Genomic DNA, 15424 nt, shown 5'->3' on the forward strand with positions numbered 1-15424 from the left:
TGAGCAGGAAGAAAGTCTTCAGTGAGGATGGTGGGACATTAACTCAGGTTGCCCCCAGAAGCTGTGGCTCTGCCCCATCCCTGGCAGTGTTGAAGGCTGGATGGGGCTTGGAGCAACCTGGGCTGGTGGGAGGTGTCCCTGTGGATGGCAGGGGGTTACAACTGGGTGATCTTGAAGGACCCTTCCAACCCAAACCAGTCTGGGACTCTGTGATCTCTCCAGCGCACTGGAGCCAAGAGCCTGAGCAAGCCCCACGGCAGCTGCATCACCTCCAAGCTGCCCGCTGGCAGGGGCAGAGCCATCTTCATGAGGAGCAGGGCCACCAAGCCTGCCTGGGAGGACCCCTCCCTCACTACAGTGGTGCCCATCACATCCTGGGGTGGGGGGAGCACCTTGCTTTGGGTGCTGCAGACGCACCCAACCTCCATCTGCCACCGCGCGTGTCCTCATTCCAGCGCCGCGGCGGGGGAGAGGCAGGCGTCTTCCAGCCCTTGCTGGCAGGATTTGGGTCATGCCAGGCAGGGTTCAACCTGCTCCTCCACACGCTGGGCTTTGGGACATGGCTGGGTCCCAAAAGGACCTGGGGATGCAGCAGGAGAAGCTACGCAACGGGATGGTGGGCTGGAAGGAAGCTGGGCTAACTGGTCCCTGGCTTAGATTCGCCTTCACGTCCACACATGTACACGTGTGTGTTGTGATCCGTGTCCTGGAGGAAGGTGTCTCCTCAGAGGGGCAGGCAGTGACTGGAGATGGGACACGGCCATCTGGGTAAGGGGATCAGTACCCCGAGTCCTTGGGGACTGGCCAGAGCGGGAGACGGTGGAGGGCTCAAGGAGATGGCCGGCCCCACATGAGCATCACTTCTGGGTGCTGTGGTGGCTGGGGACGTGGAAAATACACCTGGGAAACTGCCTGGGAGGCAAGAACATCTTTGGGGCAGCGGGGAAAATAAGGCACAAGAGGTCAAAAATATAAAACTTTTATTGAAGTCAAATCCAACAGGGCAGCCGAGCTGGCAGGAGCCCAGCCTGCCACTCACCGGGGTACAAAGAGGGGAGCAGGGGTCTCCAGGGGACTCCGCGGGTACAGCACGGGGTGGTGTGTGTGTGTGTGTGAGGGGGAGCAGTGGGTGGTCCTCACCCACAGGAAGACCCCAGGAAGAAGGCAAAGCCCCAGGCACTCGTGCCCCCTCTCCCTCTCTAGCTGGTGAAGGTCAGACCCAACAGGCGCCAAAGCAGAGACGTGGTGCAAGCTAACAGGGAGAGAGCCCCAGGGAAAGAGGGTCCTGCAAGCTCCGACCTCCTCACCCCACAACCTCCACGACCAGCTCCAAGCTCCAGTGCACACCAGCCAGCAGCCCAGCCCTCCCCACTCTGCAGCCAAGACCCTGCCCCATCGCCACGCAGCACCAGAAACCAAGAGCTGGACCAAGAGCAGTGACCCGACGGCAGCAGAACCACCTCTGACCCTGTGTCCCCTTCCTCCAGCCCCAGCACACAACCCGACCCAAGGAATCCACTCTCCTCCTCCTCCTGGTGCTAAGGGCGGGTTGGTTTTCCCTGAGCTGGCTATGGCAGAAGGCCCAATCCTGAGAGAAACCAGAGCCCAAACCTGGGAAAAAGGCAGAACTTTGCTCCTCTACCCAACCCCACCTGCCCGGGCAGCCACGCTGGGTGCAAAGCATCCTTTTGGGTGGCTTTGAGCAGAGAAGGTGAAAGGTTTGGTGAGCGGGGGTGGCAGTAGTGCTAAGGCTTTCCTCAGTGCTCCCTGGCTGGGGATGGGTTGGCCAGGACAGGTCCATCCTATCCCTGAGCCAGCTCAAGCAGAGAGATGGAAGGATGGATGGATGGATGGATGGATGGATGGATGGATGGATGGATGAGAGGGTGGATGGGAGGGTGGACATTGCCCTCCTCAGCGCTCTTAGAGCCGATCCCCTGAGTGGACCCAAGTGGCTGAGATTCCTTCCCTGGAGCTCCACATGCAGAGGCAGAAACATGCAGCACCCTTCACACCACCATCACCCAGGACCCAGCCCCGGGCTCTCCGAAAGTTATAGGGTGTTTGTGTGTGTGTGTGTGGGGGTTTCAGGCCACCCCCTTCCCACCATCCCCCTTCCCCTCCCCACGCCCAGGCTGGGTGGCTCGGCTCCAGGGTAGTCCTCTGCCAGCCCCCCAAGGCCACGCATGCAGGGCTGGGGGCCAGTCCAGGCTCACTCCCACACCTCTGTCCAGATGGGTCCCCGGTGCAGGGCGGGGGCCGCCGCAGGCCGCAGGATGAGCTCTCCTACCTGCTTGTTGGTGTATTTCTGGGGGTTGGTGCGGTAGCTGTAGTCCGAGTACTGCTCAGAGCCCGTCGAGTTGTTGTCCCCGGTGCCAACAAAGGTGTTGGTGGCCGGCAGGTCCTGCACCACTTGGTGCTTCTTGGAGGCCGAGGGCGACTGAGGTTGGAGTTGGATGGAGGGCAGAGGCGAGTTGGAGCGGTAGTGACGACCCAGGTCTGGGCTGCCCGGCGGGTAGTTGAGGGGCAGGTGGATCCGGGGGCTGTCGCTGACAGAGTCGTTCATCAGGTTGAACTTCAGCGATTTTTGCAGCCCCGTCTCCTCTTCATCCTCCGTGGGCTTGGGCGGCTTGGGAGACTTGCTCTTCTTCACCTTGCCCTTGCTCTTCCCACTCTTGCTGGCCTGCTTGGGGGTGTAGAGGTCCTTGGTCTCCTTCTTGCCCGCCTGGTAGCCGCTCTTGGCCTCCCGCTGCCGGCAGTAGCGCACCAGGACCACCAGCACGATGACCAGGGTGACGGCCACAATGCCGGCAATGACTCCGAAGAGGATGTTGCTTCTCTGTTTGCTGCGCTCGTATTCGGGATCTCCGGCGATGTCGATGTCCAGCGGGGTGTCCAGGCTGTGGCCCACCAGGGTGTCCAGCAGCGTGCGGTTGGCCAACGTCTCGTTGACGTAGAAGTGCACCAGCGCCGTGCCGTGCCGTGAGGGCTTGCCCTTGTCGTTGACCCGCACGACCAAACGGTGCAGGCCGTGGTGCTTCCGCAGGATCTCCTTCTCCAGGGTGATGTCTCCGCTGTGCGGGGAGATCTGGAAGAGCTCGAAGGGGTTGCCTCCCGTGATGCTGTAGGTCAGCTCCGCGTTGACGCCGGAGTCGATGTCCTCCGCCTTGACTTTGCTCACCTGCTGGCCGGGGCTGGTGTGGGGCAGGATGTGTTTGTAGGTGGCGTTGGAGGGTGACGTGATGAAGGGAGCGTTGTCGTTCTCATCCAGGACATTGATGGTCACCCCCACGTAGGCAGACCTGGGGGGATCTCCGCCATCCACCGCCTTGAGGCGGAAAGTGTAGGTGCTCTGCTGCTCCCGGTCAAAAGAGATGCTGGAGAGGATGGTGCCGGTGCCATTCTGGATGACAAAGTCCCCGTTGTCTTGCTCCACCGACAGCTGGATGCGGGCGTTCTCTCCTTTGTCAGCATCGATCACCGTCACCATGCCCACGGGGCTGAGGGGTGGCATGTTCTCCATCACAGAGAAGTTGTAGCCGCTCAGCATGAATTTGGGGTCGTTGTCATTCCGGTCCATGACGTTGATGGCCACAGACGCTGTGCCCTTGAGGCTGGGGCTGCCCTTGTCTGCTGCCACCACCAAGAACTCGTAGCGCTCCCGCTGCTCTCGGTCCAGCACCGCCTTCACCCGGATCTCCCCGGAGTCTGGGTCAATGCTGAAGGAGCCTTTGGAAGAGGGGTCCGTCACCAGGGAATAAGCTAGCTGGGCGTTGGAGCCGCTGTCAGCATCGCTGGCGCTCACCTCCATCACCAGGTCATCGGGCTCGTTGTTCTCGGGGAAGGCCACCTCGGTGAAGCTCTGGCTGAAGACAGGGGCGTTGTCATTCACGTCCACCACCTGCACCTTCAAGGAGTTGGTGCTGGAGAGGGGCGGGTTCCCCGAGTCCACCGCCACGATCTCAATGGTGTACTCCTTCACCGACTCGTAGTCCAGTGGCGTGGTGGTCTGCAGGAAGTATTTCTTCTTGCTGTCACTCCCTGTCTCGCTGGCCTGCCGCAGTTGGAACGGGACGTCACCAGCCACCACGCAGGTGACCACGGCGTTTTCGCCCTCATCTCGGTCTGACACCTGCACCAGAGCCACCGCCGTCTCTACCGGCACGTCCTCCGAGATGTTGGCCATGCCATCCTGGTGGGTGACCAGCCCGATGCCCCGAATCTCTATGGAGGGCGCGTTGTCGTTCATGTCCTTGATGGTGACCACCACTTGGGTGCGGGCGTTCTTGGGGTTGGCCCCTTTGTCCTTGGCCATGACGGAGAACTTGAGGGTGCCGACGTCCTCGCGGTCAATGGGCCCTTGGACGGTGATGAGCCCCGTGGCGCGGTCGAGGCGCAGGAGCCTCCGCACCATGTCCGAGGCCTGGTGGAAGGAGTAATCGATCTCGGCGTTGGCGCCCTGATCCGAATCGTTGGCTTTCACCTGCGGGGTTGGAGGGGCAACCGGTGAGCGAGAGGCCGAGGCGGCCGTGCCTCCTCCAGGCAGAGGGAGGGGGGGAAAAAAAAACCAGGATTTCCTCTTCTGGGGCCAAAGAGCCTGGGACCGGCAGAGCAGCTGGGAGAGGCACCCAGGCTGCTCCTGGCTTTTCCAGTGGAACCGGCTGGGCCGGTTGGCCACGCTCCCCTCCCGGCACGCAGGGAATCCTCTGGGAACCCGTGCCACCAGGACCAGGCGGAGCAGCGGGGAGGGAAAGCTCTCTGCCTGCTTTGAAAAAAAAAAATCCTCCCCAAAAGAGAGGCGAGGGGAGGGGAAGGGAAATGGAGGTGTGGGGAGCTGCAGCAGCCCCATCCCAGCATTCAGGGCTGGGGCTGAGGGGGAAGGGGTGCACCATATATATATCTATATTTATATACATAAAGTGCCTATCACCACACTGATAGACATTCTTTGGAACCACTCTGACAGCAGAGGGAAGAACAGGAGTCAGCCTGTTAGTGCCTCAGCACTTCTGTTTCCACCCATCAGGAGCTCTGTGTTCCCACCAACCTGTCCCTGCTCCCCTGCTTTGCTCCCTGAAGGAGATGAGGTTTGTCTCACATTTCCCTCCTTACTTGGCTCCCTGAACAGCCTCTTCTCTGCCCCGTTTGCTGCCCCCACCGCTATCTCACTCAGCAGGTTTAGGATGGGGAGGAGGGGGACCAAGATAATCCTTAGGTGTAAATTCCACCTTTTACCTCTCCACTTGCAAAAGGAGTGGGAAAAAAAAAAACCCTCACACCAGGCGGAAGTCATTCCCCCCCCACCCCAAGATAAAAGCTGAGCAATGGCAGCAGCAACGTCTCAGCTCATTCTCCTCCGGCTCCCTTATCTGCTTCCCAACTTCCATTCTCTTTAACGGTGAAAAATGAATTCTTAAATTAAAGAAAAAAAAAATTCACAGTGGAATTAAGCAAGCAGCCGAGAGCTGGCCCTGCTTGCTGATTAAGATGGCAGCTGCAGATAAACAGATGTCACCTACTATCATCTCAGTGCCCCCTCTCCAAGCCAAATCCACCAAGATCCAACCCTTTCCCCCAGGCCACTTTGCCCCATTGACCACCCTGGGCACCCCCAAAGTGGGGCAGCCCCCAAGTGGGGCAGCAGGGATGCTGCCTGCCCCCTTCCTCCTGTGTTTCCACGGAGCCACCAAGGGAATGCAGCTCATGAAAGGGGCTGTGTCTTGTCTGCGGGCATGAAGCCAGAGTCCCCATGGCCCTCGGGTCCCAGCCCTCCTCGTAACCCTCCTGGCACCCCCACCCCCAACCCTGCTGCTGCTCCTGTCCTCCTCCCAAAATGCTGGCTGCACCTTCCCACGCATCCTTATAACTTTGTTTTAGCAGATGTGACATCCCCGGGAGCTGCCTGCCAGCCGGGGGACACCATGGCCTCCCACAGCTTGCAAACCTTCCAGGCTTCCTTGAGCAACCGTGGTGGCAAGTGGCTGTAGAATCACAGAATTATCAGAAGGAAACCTTTAAAGGGAGGGACCTTTAAAGCTCATCTATTCCAACTCTCCCACTAAAGCAGGAACACCCAGAGCACATCCCACAGGACTGCATCCAGGTGGGTTTTCATCCCCAGGGATGGGGACTCCACAACCTCCCCTGGGAAACCACAGGAACACTCCTTAAGTTGGGGAGTGGGTATGGAAACCCTCAGAAGGGCCGAGCTCACCTGGAGGACAGAGTGCCCCACGGGGCTGTTTTCAGAGAGCTCAGCCTCGTACAGAGCCTTCTCAAACTTGGGCGCGTTGTCGTTCATGTCCAGGATGGTGATGCGGAGCAGGGCGCTGCTGGCCCGGGGTGGGTTGCCTCCATCCTGCACTTTGATGGTCAAGTCGTAAGAGTCCCACTGCTCCCTGTCCAGGTTCCCCATGACAATCAGCTGCGGTTGCTTCTCATCCTGATCCTCTGCCACTTGCAGCCCAAAGAGCTCCTGCGCCTCCGGTCCAGCCGTCAGCTCGTAGGAGGCGACGCCGTTGGACCCCGAGTCCCGGTCCATGGCCAGGGGTATGGGGAAGAGCGCCCCGAGGTTGGTGTTTTCAGGGATGGAGAGGGTGAGGACGGGCGAGGCAAAGTTGGGGGTGTTGTCATTGATATCCAGCACCTCTATCTGCCCCTCCAGCAGGCGGGGGCCGCTGTTCAAGATCAGGTCAGTGATGGAGACTTCGAACTCCAGGAAGCAGGGTTCTCCGGGCAGGAGGTGCTGGCACTCCCGCAAGCTCTCCCTGTCGATGGAGGTCTCCGTGGTGTAGATGTCCCCGGTCTTGCCGTCCACGCGGAGATACGGGGCTCCCACCTCCAGCTTGTAGAGGTGCCCCACGTCTGGGAAGCCGTAATCGGAGGCCAGGCTCCCGATCAGGGTGTTGGGGGGTTGTTCCTCTGGCACTTTGTAGACCACACGAGTCCCAGAGACCAGGGCAGGGAGCTGGCAGAGGAGCCACAGCCCCAGGCAGGACGCCAGCGCTTCCATCCTGTGCTGCGGGGGAGCTGCAAGGAGACACAGACACCCCGGGTCAGGCAGCCCCTCTGCACCCCACAACCACAGGCTCCTTCCCCAGAGGAATGGGGCTCCAGGGGCTCCCCTGGCAGAGCTGCCCCAGCCCTGGCAGAGCTGCCCGGGAGGACTGATCCTGGCTTCCAAAGTTCCTGCACCGCCCTGGAATGAGCCACCCCTCACTGAAACCTCAGCCCTGGCTCTCCACGAGTGACAGGAAGCCACTCCTGCCACCAGCCACCCTCTCTGTCACCACGCAAGCTGTAATTAGACCTAAGGAGGAGGCACACCAGCAGCAATCCCAAGGGTGCCAGCCAGGCTTAGAGGCAGCTTCTCACCCCAGTGGTGTCAGACAACGTGTGCCACGCACTGCAGGGCCACTGCATGCCACGCAGGGTGGGGACACGGGGCACTGCACCCCACTGCCAGCCCCGCAGTGCTCTGGCAGGCAGCTCCTGCACTTGCAGGCAGCAGCACTGCCTGCACTGCAAGGATGCTGGGATGCCACCCACCCACCCGCACTGCAGGGACACGGGGCACTGTCAGGAGACAAAGCTACCACCCATCCATCACTGCAGGGAGTCAGAGCACTGCCTGCACTGCAGGGCTCCCACCCATCCCTCACTGCAGGGATGGGGGCACTGCCAGAGCAGGGAGAGAGCAGCACTGCCCTCCCTGCACTCAGCAGCACTGCACGATTCCACCCAGCACTGCAGGAGCCCCAAGCATCACCCATCCTGCACTGCACGCAGGGCACTGCCATCCCCTCACAGCGGAGGGGCACTGCCCACCCCACCCATGTCAGAGGGACCCTGCCCCCCACTGCAGTGCTGACACACCCCGGGGGCAGAGCCCGTGCCCCCCCAGAGGAGCAGTGGCACTGCACACTGCAGCAGTGGGCACAGCCCCCCTCCCCCTGCTGCACAGCCCCCAGGCTCTGCCAGAAAATGCTGTTCCTGTGGCTCACTGCAAATGCACTGTCCCTCCCCGTTCCCATCCACCCCACACCGGGACACCCCCGTGGGTGCCCCCCCAGTGCCAACCTCCCCCCCTACCCCTTACCCCTGCCCACTGGGAGCACTGCCCCCCTGCATTGCAGAGATGAGCACTGCACAGGCTGCACTGCAGGCACCCACGCACTGCAGAGGCAGTGCCAGGCACACTGCCAGCCCCACCGACCCGTCCCTTCTGTGCCGAGCCACACGCCTTGTCACCCAGCCTCTGCCTCCTGTTGTGCCTGGCCGCCAGCTTTCCATGCTGGGAACATCCCTTCCTGCTCCTCCAGGCTCTGAGAGCACCCACGCAGCTTCTGCTGAGCCGTAAGGGTGAACAGGTGCAGCCCAGCTCACTGACACCCAAAAACCCCACTGGTTGGGTGCCCCAAAATCCAGAACCCCTGTCCCCCAGCAGCCACCCTTCGCTTGCCACTCCCACTGCTCCCTGTCTCTGGTGGGATGGCTGAGCCATCTCCAACCATCTCCAACCATCTCCCCTCTGTGGCTGCCACCCAGCAAGTGTCTGAACACCTGGGATGGATCCCAGCGTCTCCCAGCTCAACAAGTGACATCTCCTGCCCTGGCCACCACGCTGCTCCCCTCCAGCAGGCAGCTCCCAGCCTCTCCACCCTGCTGCTTCTCCACGGACAACTGCATGGAAGAGAAAAGCTCTCCCTCCACAGGGGAAAATCTATCTCTGGTTCTAGGGATGAACCAAAGGTCCTGAAGCTGAGCTTGACCCCTGAGGAAGAGATCCTTCCACCCCCTGACACTGTGCAGACCCATCCAGCCTGGCGCTGTGTGTGTGCGGACACCTCCGGGATGCCCAGCCCAGGAGGAAGAGATGAGGTGAACCAAGCTCCTGCCATCCCCGCACGGGGCTGAGGATGGAGGAATGAAGAAGCTGAGCAGAAACACGATGCATCTCCACCCCGACACGGGCAAAACCCAGCACAGCCCCATCCCTGCACACCAGCAAGGTGTGCACACTGTGAGGAGCACACCCCTGTGCACCAGCAAGGTGTGCACACTGTGAGGAGCACACCCCTGCCCACCCCCTGCACCAGGCACCAGTTGGCATCCCTGCACGCAGCGCACGTGTGCGTGCACCAGGCCACGCGTGTGCCTGCGCGGGGGGAGCGTGTGCGCATGTCCCTGTCACCACCGGCTGTGCCTCTGGGTGATGTCACCCTGTGTGGGGGGACTTGCACTGTGCCTGCACACCCCGAGGTGGTGGTGGGGGGATGGGGGTGGGTTCTGACACGCGTGAGCCTGCCCGCAGCACGTGTGTGCGCTCACACCCGACACCCACCTGGCTTCACGGGGGAACCAGACCCTCGCTGGGCTTCAGCACCCTGCTGCCCTGCTCTGAATTCAGCAATGGCAGTGCCAAAAATGTCATCTTTGGAAATGGCAGTGCCAAAAAAAACGTCCCTTGGGAAATGCTCTGTCTGTTTGTGCTGGAAATGGTGAGGACGGGGAGAAGGGGAAGATGGGCAGTGCTGACCACTGGGAAGATGCTCCCAGGAGGGGCCCCAGCCACGGGGAAGGTGGTCCCAGAGAACACCCCAGCCACTGGGGAGGTGTTCCCAGAAGATGCCCTGTTCACAGGGAAGGTGGTCCCAGAGAGAGGATACCCCAGCCACTGGGAAGGTGGTCCTGGAGGAAGCCCCAGCCACTGGGAAGATGCTCCCAGAAGATGCCCTGGCCACTGGGAAGGTGGTCCCAGAGGATACCCCAGCCACTGGGAAGGTGGTCCCAGAGGATACCTCAGCCACTGGGAAGGTGCTCCCAGAGGATGCCCCAGCTGGGAGAGGCAGCCACCCCCACAGCCTGTTTGCACAAGGCTGTTTGCACTAGGCTGGGCCGTGGCTGCTGGTGACGTAGGGTGGCCCTGACTAAGCCTTGCCGTGAGGTGGAGGGTGGCAGGTAAAGGTGAAAGTCCCAAGAGAGGGTGACGCCTCACATGGTCCTGCCTGAACCGGCAGGGAGGATCCAGGGAGTGGGGAAAGAGCCCAGTGGGAGGTTGGAGGAGGAAGGGAGGCACCCAAAGGGTGCCCAGCACCCATGTCTTCCACTCAGAAAAAAAAAATAAAATAAAAAAGAGGCTGGAGTCTGAACCCTGTTCCTGCAGGTGAAGGAAATCTCCCAAGCAGGAGGGTAAAAGGGGCTGGGAACCTGAGAGGTCCCAGGGTGGGTGGGAAAGGGGCCCCAGGTTGGCCGGGGTGAGGAATCCTGCTGGGTGCCTCGGGGTGCGAATGACACAGCGCAGACGTGAGAGCTCAGAGCTGGGTGTGAGGAGGAGGAAGAGGAGGAGGAAGCCTCCACCACGGGGAAAAGCACGTCTGTGCAGGAGACAGAGGCTTCCCAGGGGCCGGTCCAAGGCAGCGGGCTATTTTCCCATGGGATCTAAGGACCATCCCACACTTTCTTCTCCAGTGCCAGGCACCTTTTTTTGTTGTTGTTGTTTTGCTTGGGTTTTTTGGTTTTTTTTTTTTTTCCTTTCTTTTTCCCCGACCTGCTGGCAGAGCTCTTAAAAAAAAAAAAAAAATCAAAACCCCTCCCAAAACAACTCTTCCTCCGCACACAGAATTCTCCCTACGGGGAGACTGCGAGAGAGAGAGAGCCCGAACCACATGAGAGAGGCGTTAGTCACGCTGCTTAATGCATGACTGGGAAGCTCTCGGAGCACAGTGGCATGCAAAAATCCGACAAAATTCAGCCATCCCCTCCCGAAAAAAAAAAAACCAACAAAAAAAAAACAACCCCAAAAAAACCAACACCCAAGCCTTAATGAGAAGGAGGTTATAAAAGTGCCGAAAATTTAAGCAACTGCTTGAACAAGCTCCCTGTGATTCCCACAGCCCCTTGGCCCCGTTCCATGGAAGGCAGCACCGCTCCGGGAAGGGGCACCAAAGTCCACCCACCCTCCTCCTTGCTCCCCGACGGCTGATTGAGTGGCTCGGAGCCATCCTTCCGAGTCCATCCAAACCCTGCACTGAGCACACGAGTACTAAATCCACACCACCACCACCCCCTGCCCCTTCGACATCCCCCCCTCCAAGCTTTGCTCCAACCCTGGGAGCTGGAGCAACATCCGAGCGAGCAGCAAATGATCCTCACGCTTCCAGTGAGAGCGAAGGGCTGAGCTCCAGGGCCAGATTGCAAATAAAATAAAGTAAAATAAAATAAAATAAAATAAAAAATTTAAGAGGGCCACTGATATGTTGGGTCCTGCATGGAAGGCAGGGATGGGCTGAATCCTGGGCATTTCGTGGCACGTCCCACGGTTTCCTTCACCTCTGGCTGCCACTGCGGCTGCTCGGCAATTTCTGCAGGCTGGGCCCAAGCTCCCCCCGGCTCCCAGAAGCGGGAGAACCCCCCGGGATGAGGAACCCCATGCAGTTTTATCCTAAAATCATCTCTCAGGAGCCGCACAGGGATGGGAAAAAACGGCGCAGCCCGGGGCCCTCCCTCCTCCTCCTCCTGCTCCTGCCTCCTTCTCTACATCCTTTCCAACTCCAGCAGCCAGCCAGGCAGAAACCTGTCAGAGCCTCCCCAGGGCAGCAGCCTCCATCCTCCCACCCCGGGGGTGTCCGTCCCCCGCCCTCCCACAGCCCCTCCGGGCTCCTGTGTCCCCCACAGTCGCCATCCCGGCCTGGAAGGGGGGGAGCCGGGGGGAAGGCAAAAATAATCGCGGGCCTGAAGCACCCTGGCAGGGCCGCAGGGAGCCGGCAGCAGCAGGAGGGGCTCTTCCCCAGGACCGCAGCCTGGGGTGGGGGGAGAGGGTGCCGGGGAGGGGGGAAACCGCGGCTCCCGGTCCTCCCCGCCGGCTGGGATGGAGGATGGAAGCCGGGCTGGGCTCCCATCCCCGCTTCCCGCCGGGGCTGCCCGGGCTGAACCTCCCGCAGCCGGCGGAGCCCTGCAGAGCCCCGGCAGAACCGGCTCCGGGGAAGGGAGCGACTCGCTCCCCAGGATCCCCCGTATCCCGGGGGGATGAAGTGTGTGTGTATGTGTGTGGGGAGACTCCCGCACATCCCCCGCACACACACACAGACCCGAGGCAAAACACACGGGAGCCGCTCTCCCCGCATCGCTTTCACGCAGTCGGCAGGGAACCCGCGATTTTCTGGGGCGCGGGCACTCAAGCCCCTCTATCCCCTCCCCAGCACCCACCCCCGCGCCACGCACTCCAGAAACCCCCCTCCCCCGCACCTCCTCCGCCACGTACCCCGGCACCCACCCGGCTCCCCGCAAGCAGCCTGTCTCCCGCACCCCGGTAGCACCCGCGCACCCGAGCAGGGACACGGGGGGTCTCCCCCCACGCCCCCACCTCCCTGCCAGCCCCCCGGCCCCTCTCACAGACCCACACAGCCACGCACAGCTTCGCTCCCAGCTGCCCCCGCAACTTCTCCCGCACCCCGAGTCCCGCTCGCAGCCAGGGGGGGGCTGGCAGGGACACACATACCGGGGGCTGGCAGGGGGACACACCCCCCCCCCCCCAGTTCCACCCCCGAGGAGGACACAAACCCCCTCCAACCCGCCACCCAGAGCCGGCCCCGCTCCTCACCGCACAACAAGTGGCAGCGCCGGGCGGGACCGGCAACCAGCGGAACCTCCGCCACCCGCCCGCGCAAAAGCGCGGAGAAGAAGCGCGGAGAAACACGGAGAAACGCGAAGAAAGGCGGAGGGGAGCGGGATGCTCGCCCTACACCGCTTTCCCCCATCACCCAGCCCCGCTCGCCCTCACAGCCACGGGAGCTCCCGCATCGTTCCGCGTTCTCTCTGCGCCTCCCCGCAGCCCTCCGCGGTTCTCCTCCGCGGGTTTACCCGGCCCTGCCGCAGCTCTTACTTGGATGCGGTCGGCGCTGCGCTCGGTGCTGCGCTCGGTGCCGGCTCGGTGAGCGCTGATCCAGCGGCGTCTGCATCGCCTCCTGCCCGCCGGGACCGGGCTCCCCACCGACCCCCCCCCCCCTCCTCCGGGCTCCTCTCGATCGTTATCCACAGGGGAAAAGCAAATTATTTAAATTTAAAAAAAAATAAAAATTTTAAAAATTAAAAATTAAAAAAAAAGGAGGGGGGGAGAGGGAGGGGGTAAAAAAAAAAAAAAAAAAAAAAAGTCCGGTGGGAACCGCCCCCCTCCCCCGAGCCGGGGCTGCGGCTCCTCCGGCGGAGCGGCGGCGGCAGGGCTGGCGGCAGCCCCGGTGGGCAGCTCCGTCCGTGCCCGCCTCCGTCCCTCGGTGTGTGTGAGGATGTGCAAGGGAAGCGCAGCGCAGGCACGGCCCCTTCCCACCCCCCCACCCCCCCAGCATACACACAACACACACACACACACACACACACACACACACACACACATACACACACCACCACCCCCCCCCTGCCTCCGCCTCTCGCCGCCGCCACGGGGAGGTGGAGCTCCGGCTCCTTATCAGATCCCCAGCCCAGCCGGGACGAACCGGGCAGCGGCTGCCGGGCAGAACCAACCCCCCATTCCCTGACCCACTGCGCCAAGCCCTATGGCGGTGCCTTCCCACAGACACCCCCCTCCCGGGACCCCCTCACCACCTTCGTTCACGCGTGGGACGGGTCTCTCCTTTTGGTCCCCTCCCGCTGCTCTGATTTATTCATTCATTCATTTATTTCTCCAGCCGGCTCCTTAATTTCCGCCCCCCCACCAACCCTTCCGCCTCGACCCCCAACCCCACTGCACAAGGAAGGGGGGCCCAGTCGGCCGTGGTTTGCTAAGGGGATGGGGGGGGAGGAAGGGGCTGTGCCCACCCTTCCTCGGCTCCCTCCACCCCCCCAAAGCCAGCAGGGCTCCAAGCAATGGCAGCGCTGGCCGAGGGGAGGCAGCGGGACCCGGAAAAGCGACTGTCCCCTCCCGCCACACCTCGGTGAATCAATGCTGGTGCTGGTAGGGCTGGGGAGCGAGAGAGCACCTGCGAGCTCCCCTAAATAAACACCTTGTGAGCCCCAAAAAGCACCTGCGAGCTCCGAATTGCACCCTGCGAGCTTCTGAGCTCCGAAACGCACCTTTTGGGTTCCAAACCGCACCTTCTGAGCTCCCGCCATTGCCTTTATAAGCTCTGTGGTCACCCCCTGGCCCCCCCGGGACCTCTGCATGAGCAAGCCCGAGTCGCGGGGTGGTGGGGGGCTTGGGGACAGCCTGCCCCTTCCCCCGCAGTGTCCCCGCCAGCAGAGCCAGTGCCACCAAGCAGCGGGCTGGATCTGCAGCCTGGCTCTACCAAACCCTTCCCCTCCTCTCTCAGATGCTGGGGTGCTTCTTTGCACCCCGGGCACCCCAAGACCCCTCACCACTCTTTTTTTTTTGGGGGGGGGGCGGGAGTGTGTTGTGGGGGGGTGGGCAGTTTTTCCCCCACGTCTCTGGGAGGTCCCTTCCGGCTTCACCGCAGCGCGGGGCTGGGTGCGGGGCTGGGTGCGGAGCTGCTGCTGCTTCCCGCTGCTCCACGCCAACCTGTTGCGCAGCTCCCCCGCTTGCACACATGCTCAGCTCGCCTGCGATCGCTGCACCATCTAGAGGCTGCTCAAAACACCCCTGAATCCGGCTCAGCATCCCCCACCCCCGCCCGGCACCCCCGGCTTTTATCCCCCTCTCCAAGGCGGCAGCTCAGCCCCCACCTCCCGCTGGGCAGGAGGGGCAGCCCCCTCCGTGTGGAAAACCCCACTCTCCTTCCAGGCTTTTCCTGCAGAGCTTTTGGGCTTTTCTGTATCCGTGGGGTGCTGGTTTGGTTTTGGGTTTGTTTTTTTTTAACTCCTGAGTGTCAATTCTCATGAAGCCAATTGAGCAGAGGATGTGAAGTGAGAACCCAGGGGAGGCCAAAACCCACCCAGGAAGAGGAGAGAAAGGAGCTGGGGAGGGGGTGTTGTCAGGGTTTCACTCTACTGACCCAGTGCTCAGCACACCTCTCATCTTAGGTCTGCCTCTTTTGGCCTCAGAACCTCATTCCTGTTCTCAGGGACCACCCTCCCCAGCTGCAAATGAGGAGGAAAGGCAGGGACGAGCTGGGAGGTGTCACTCAAGGCATTTGCCTGGTTACTGGTGGGATTTTGGTCAATTCTCATGAAGCCAGTTGAGCAGAAGATGTGAAATGAGAACCCAGGGAAGGTCAAAGCCCACCCTGGAAGGGCAGAGAAAGGACCTGGGGGGGTTGTCAGGGTTTATCCTGCTGAAACTGTAAAGTGGGGCAGAAAAAGTGTCCTGGCCTTAGCAGAGGCTGTCACTCTAGAGCCCAGGGAGCTGATGGGACAGACCAATAGCCTGGCACCCCAGGAGCAATTTGCCTCTCTCTGCCTTCCTTCTCTGCTCCCTACCTTTGGAGGTGGCCAGGCTCTTCCAGGGTGCTCCTTGCCCTCTGCCAGCAAGGAAGCC

At 61.5% G+C, this 15424-nt stretch overlaps 1 protein-coding gene across 7 annotated transcripts in view; it reads right to left on the reverse strand.

The window, feature by feature from the left end:
• Positions 1 to 13145, reverse strand: part of PCDH1 (protocadherin 1) — a 56325-nt gene extending 43180 nt beyond the window's left edge. For 2 of the 7 annotated variants that reach the window (XR_003988128.1, XM_030459221.1), the window contains exons 1-3: positions 12884 to 13120; positions 6215 to 7029; positions 2291 to 4483 (exon numbers count right to left, since the gene is read on the reverse strand). Coding sequence is in view for 6 of the 7 variants with exons in the window: in XM_030459221.1 (XP_030315081.1) it covers positions 2291 to 4483; positions 6215 to 7029; positions 12884 to 12959 (3084 nt within the window). In the remaining variant the exon portion in view is untranslated. Of the gene's footprint in view, positions 1 to 2290; positions 4484 to 6214; positions 7030 to 12413; positions 12488 to 12601; positions 12638 to 12883 lie in introns of those variants that run through there. The other 5 variants (XM_030459225.1, XM_030459227.1, XM_030459226.1 and 2 more) reach the window with 4 other exon arrangements.
• Between the last annotated feature and the right edge of the window lie 2279 nt (positions 13146 to 15424).

The sequence above is a fragment of the Calypte anna genome, chromosome 13, assembly GCF_003957555.1.
Source record: "Calypte anna isolate BGI_N300 chromosome 13, bCalAnn1_v1.p, whole genome shotgun sequence".
NCBI lineage: Eukaryota > Metazoa > Chordata > Aves > Apodiformes > Trochilidae > Calypte > Calypte anna.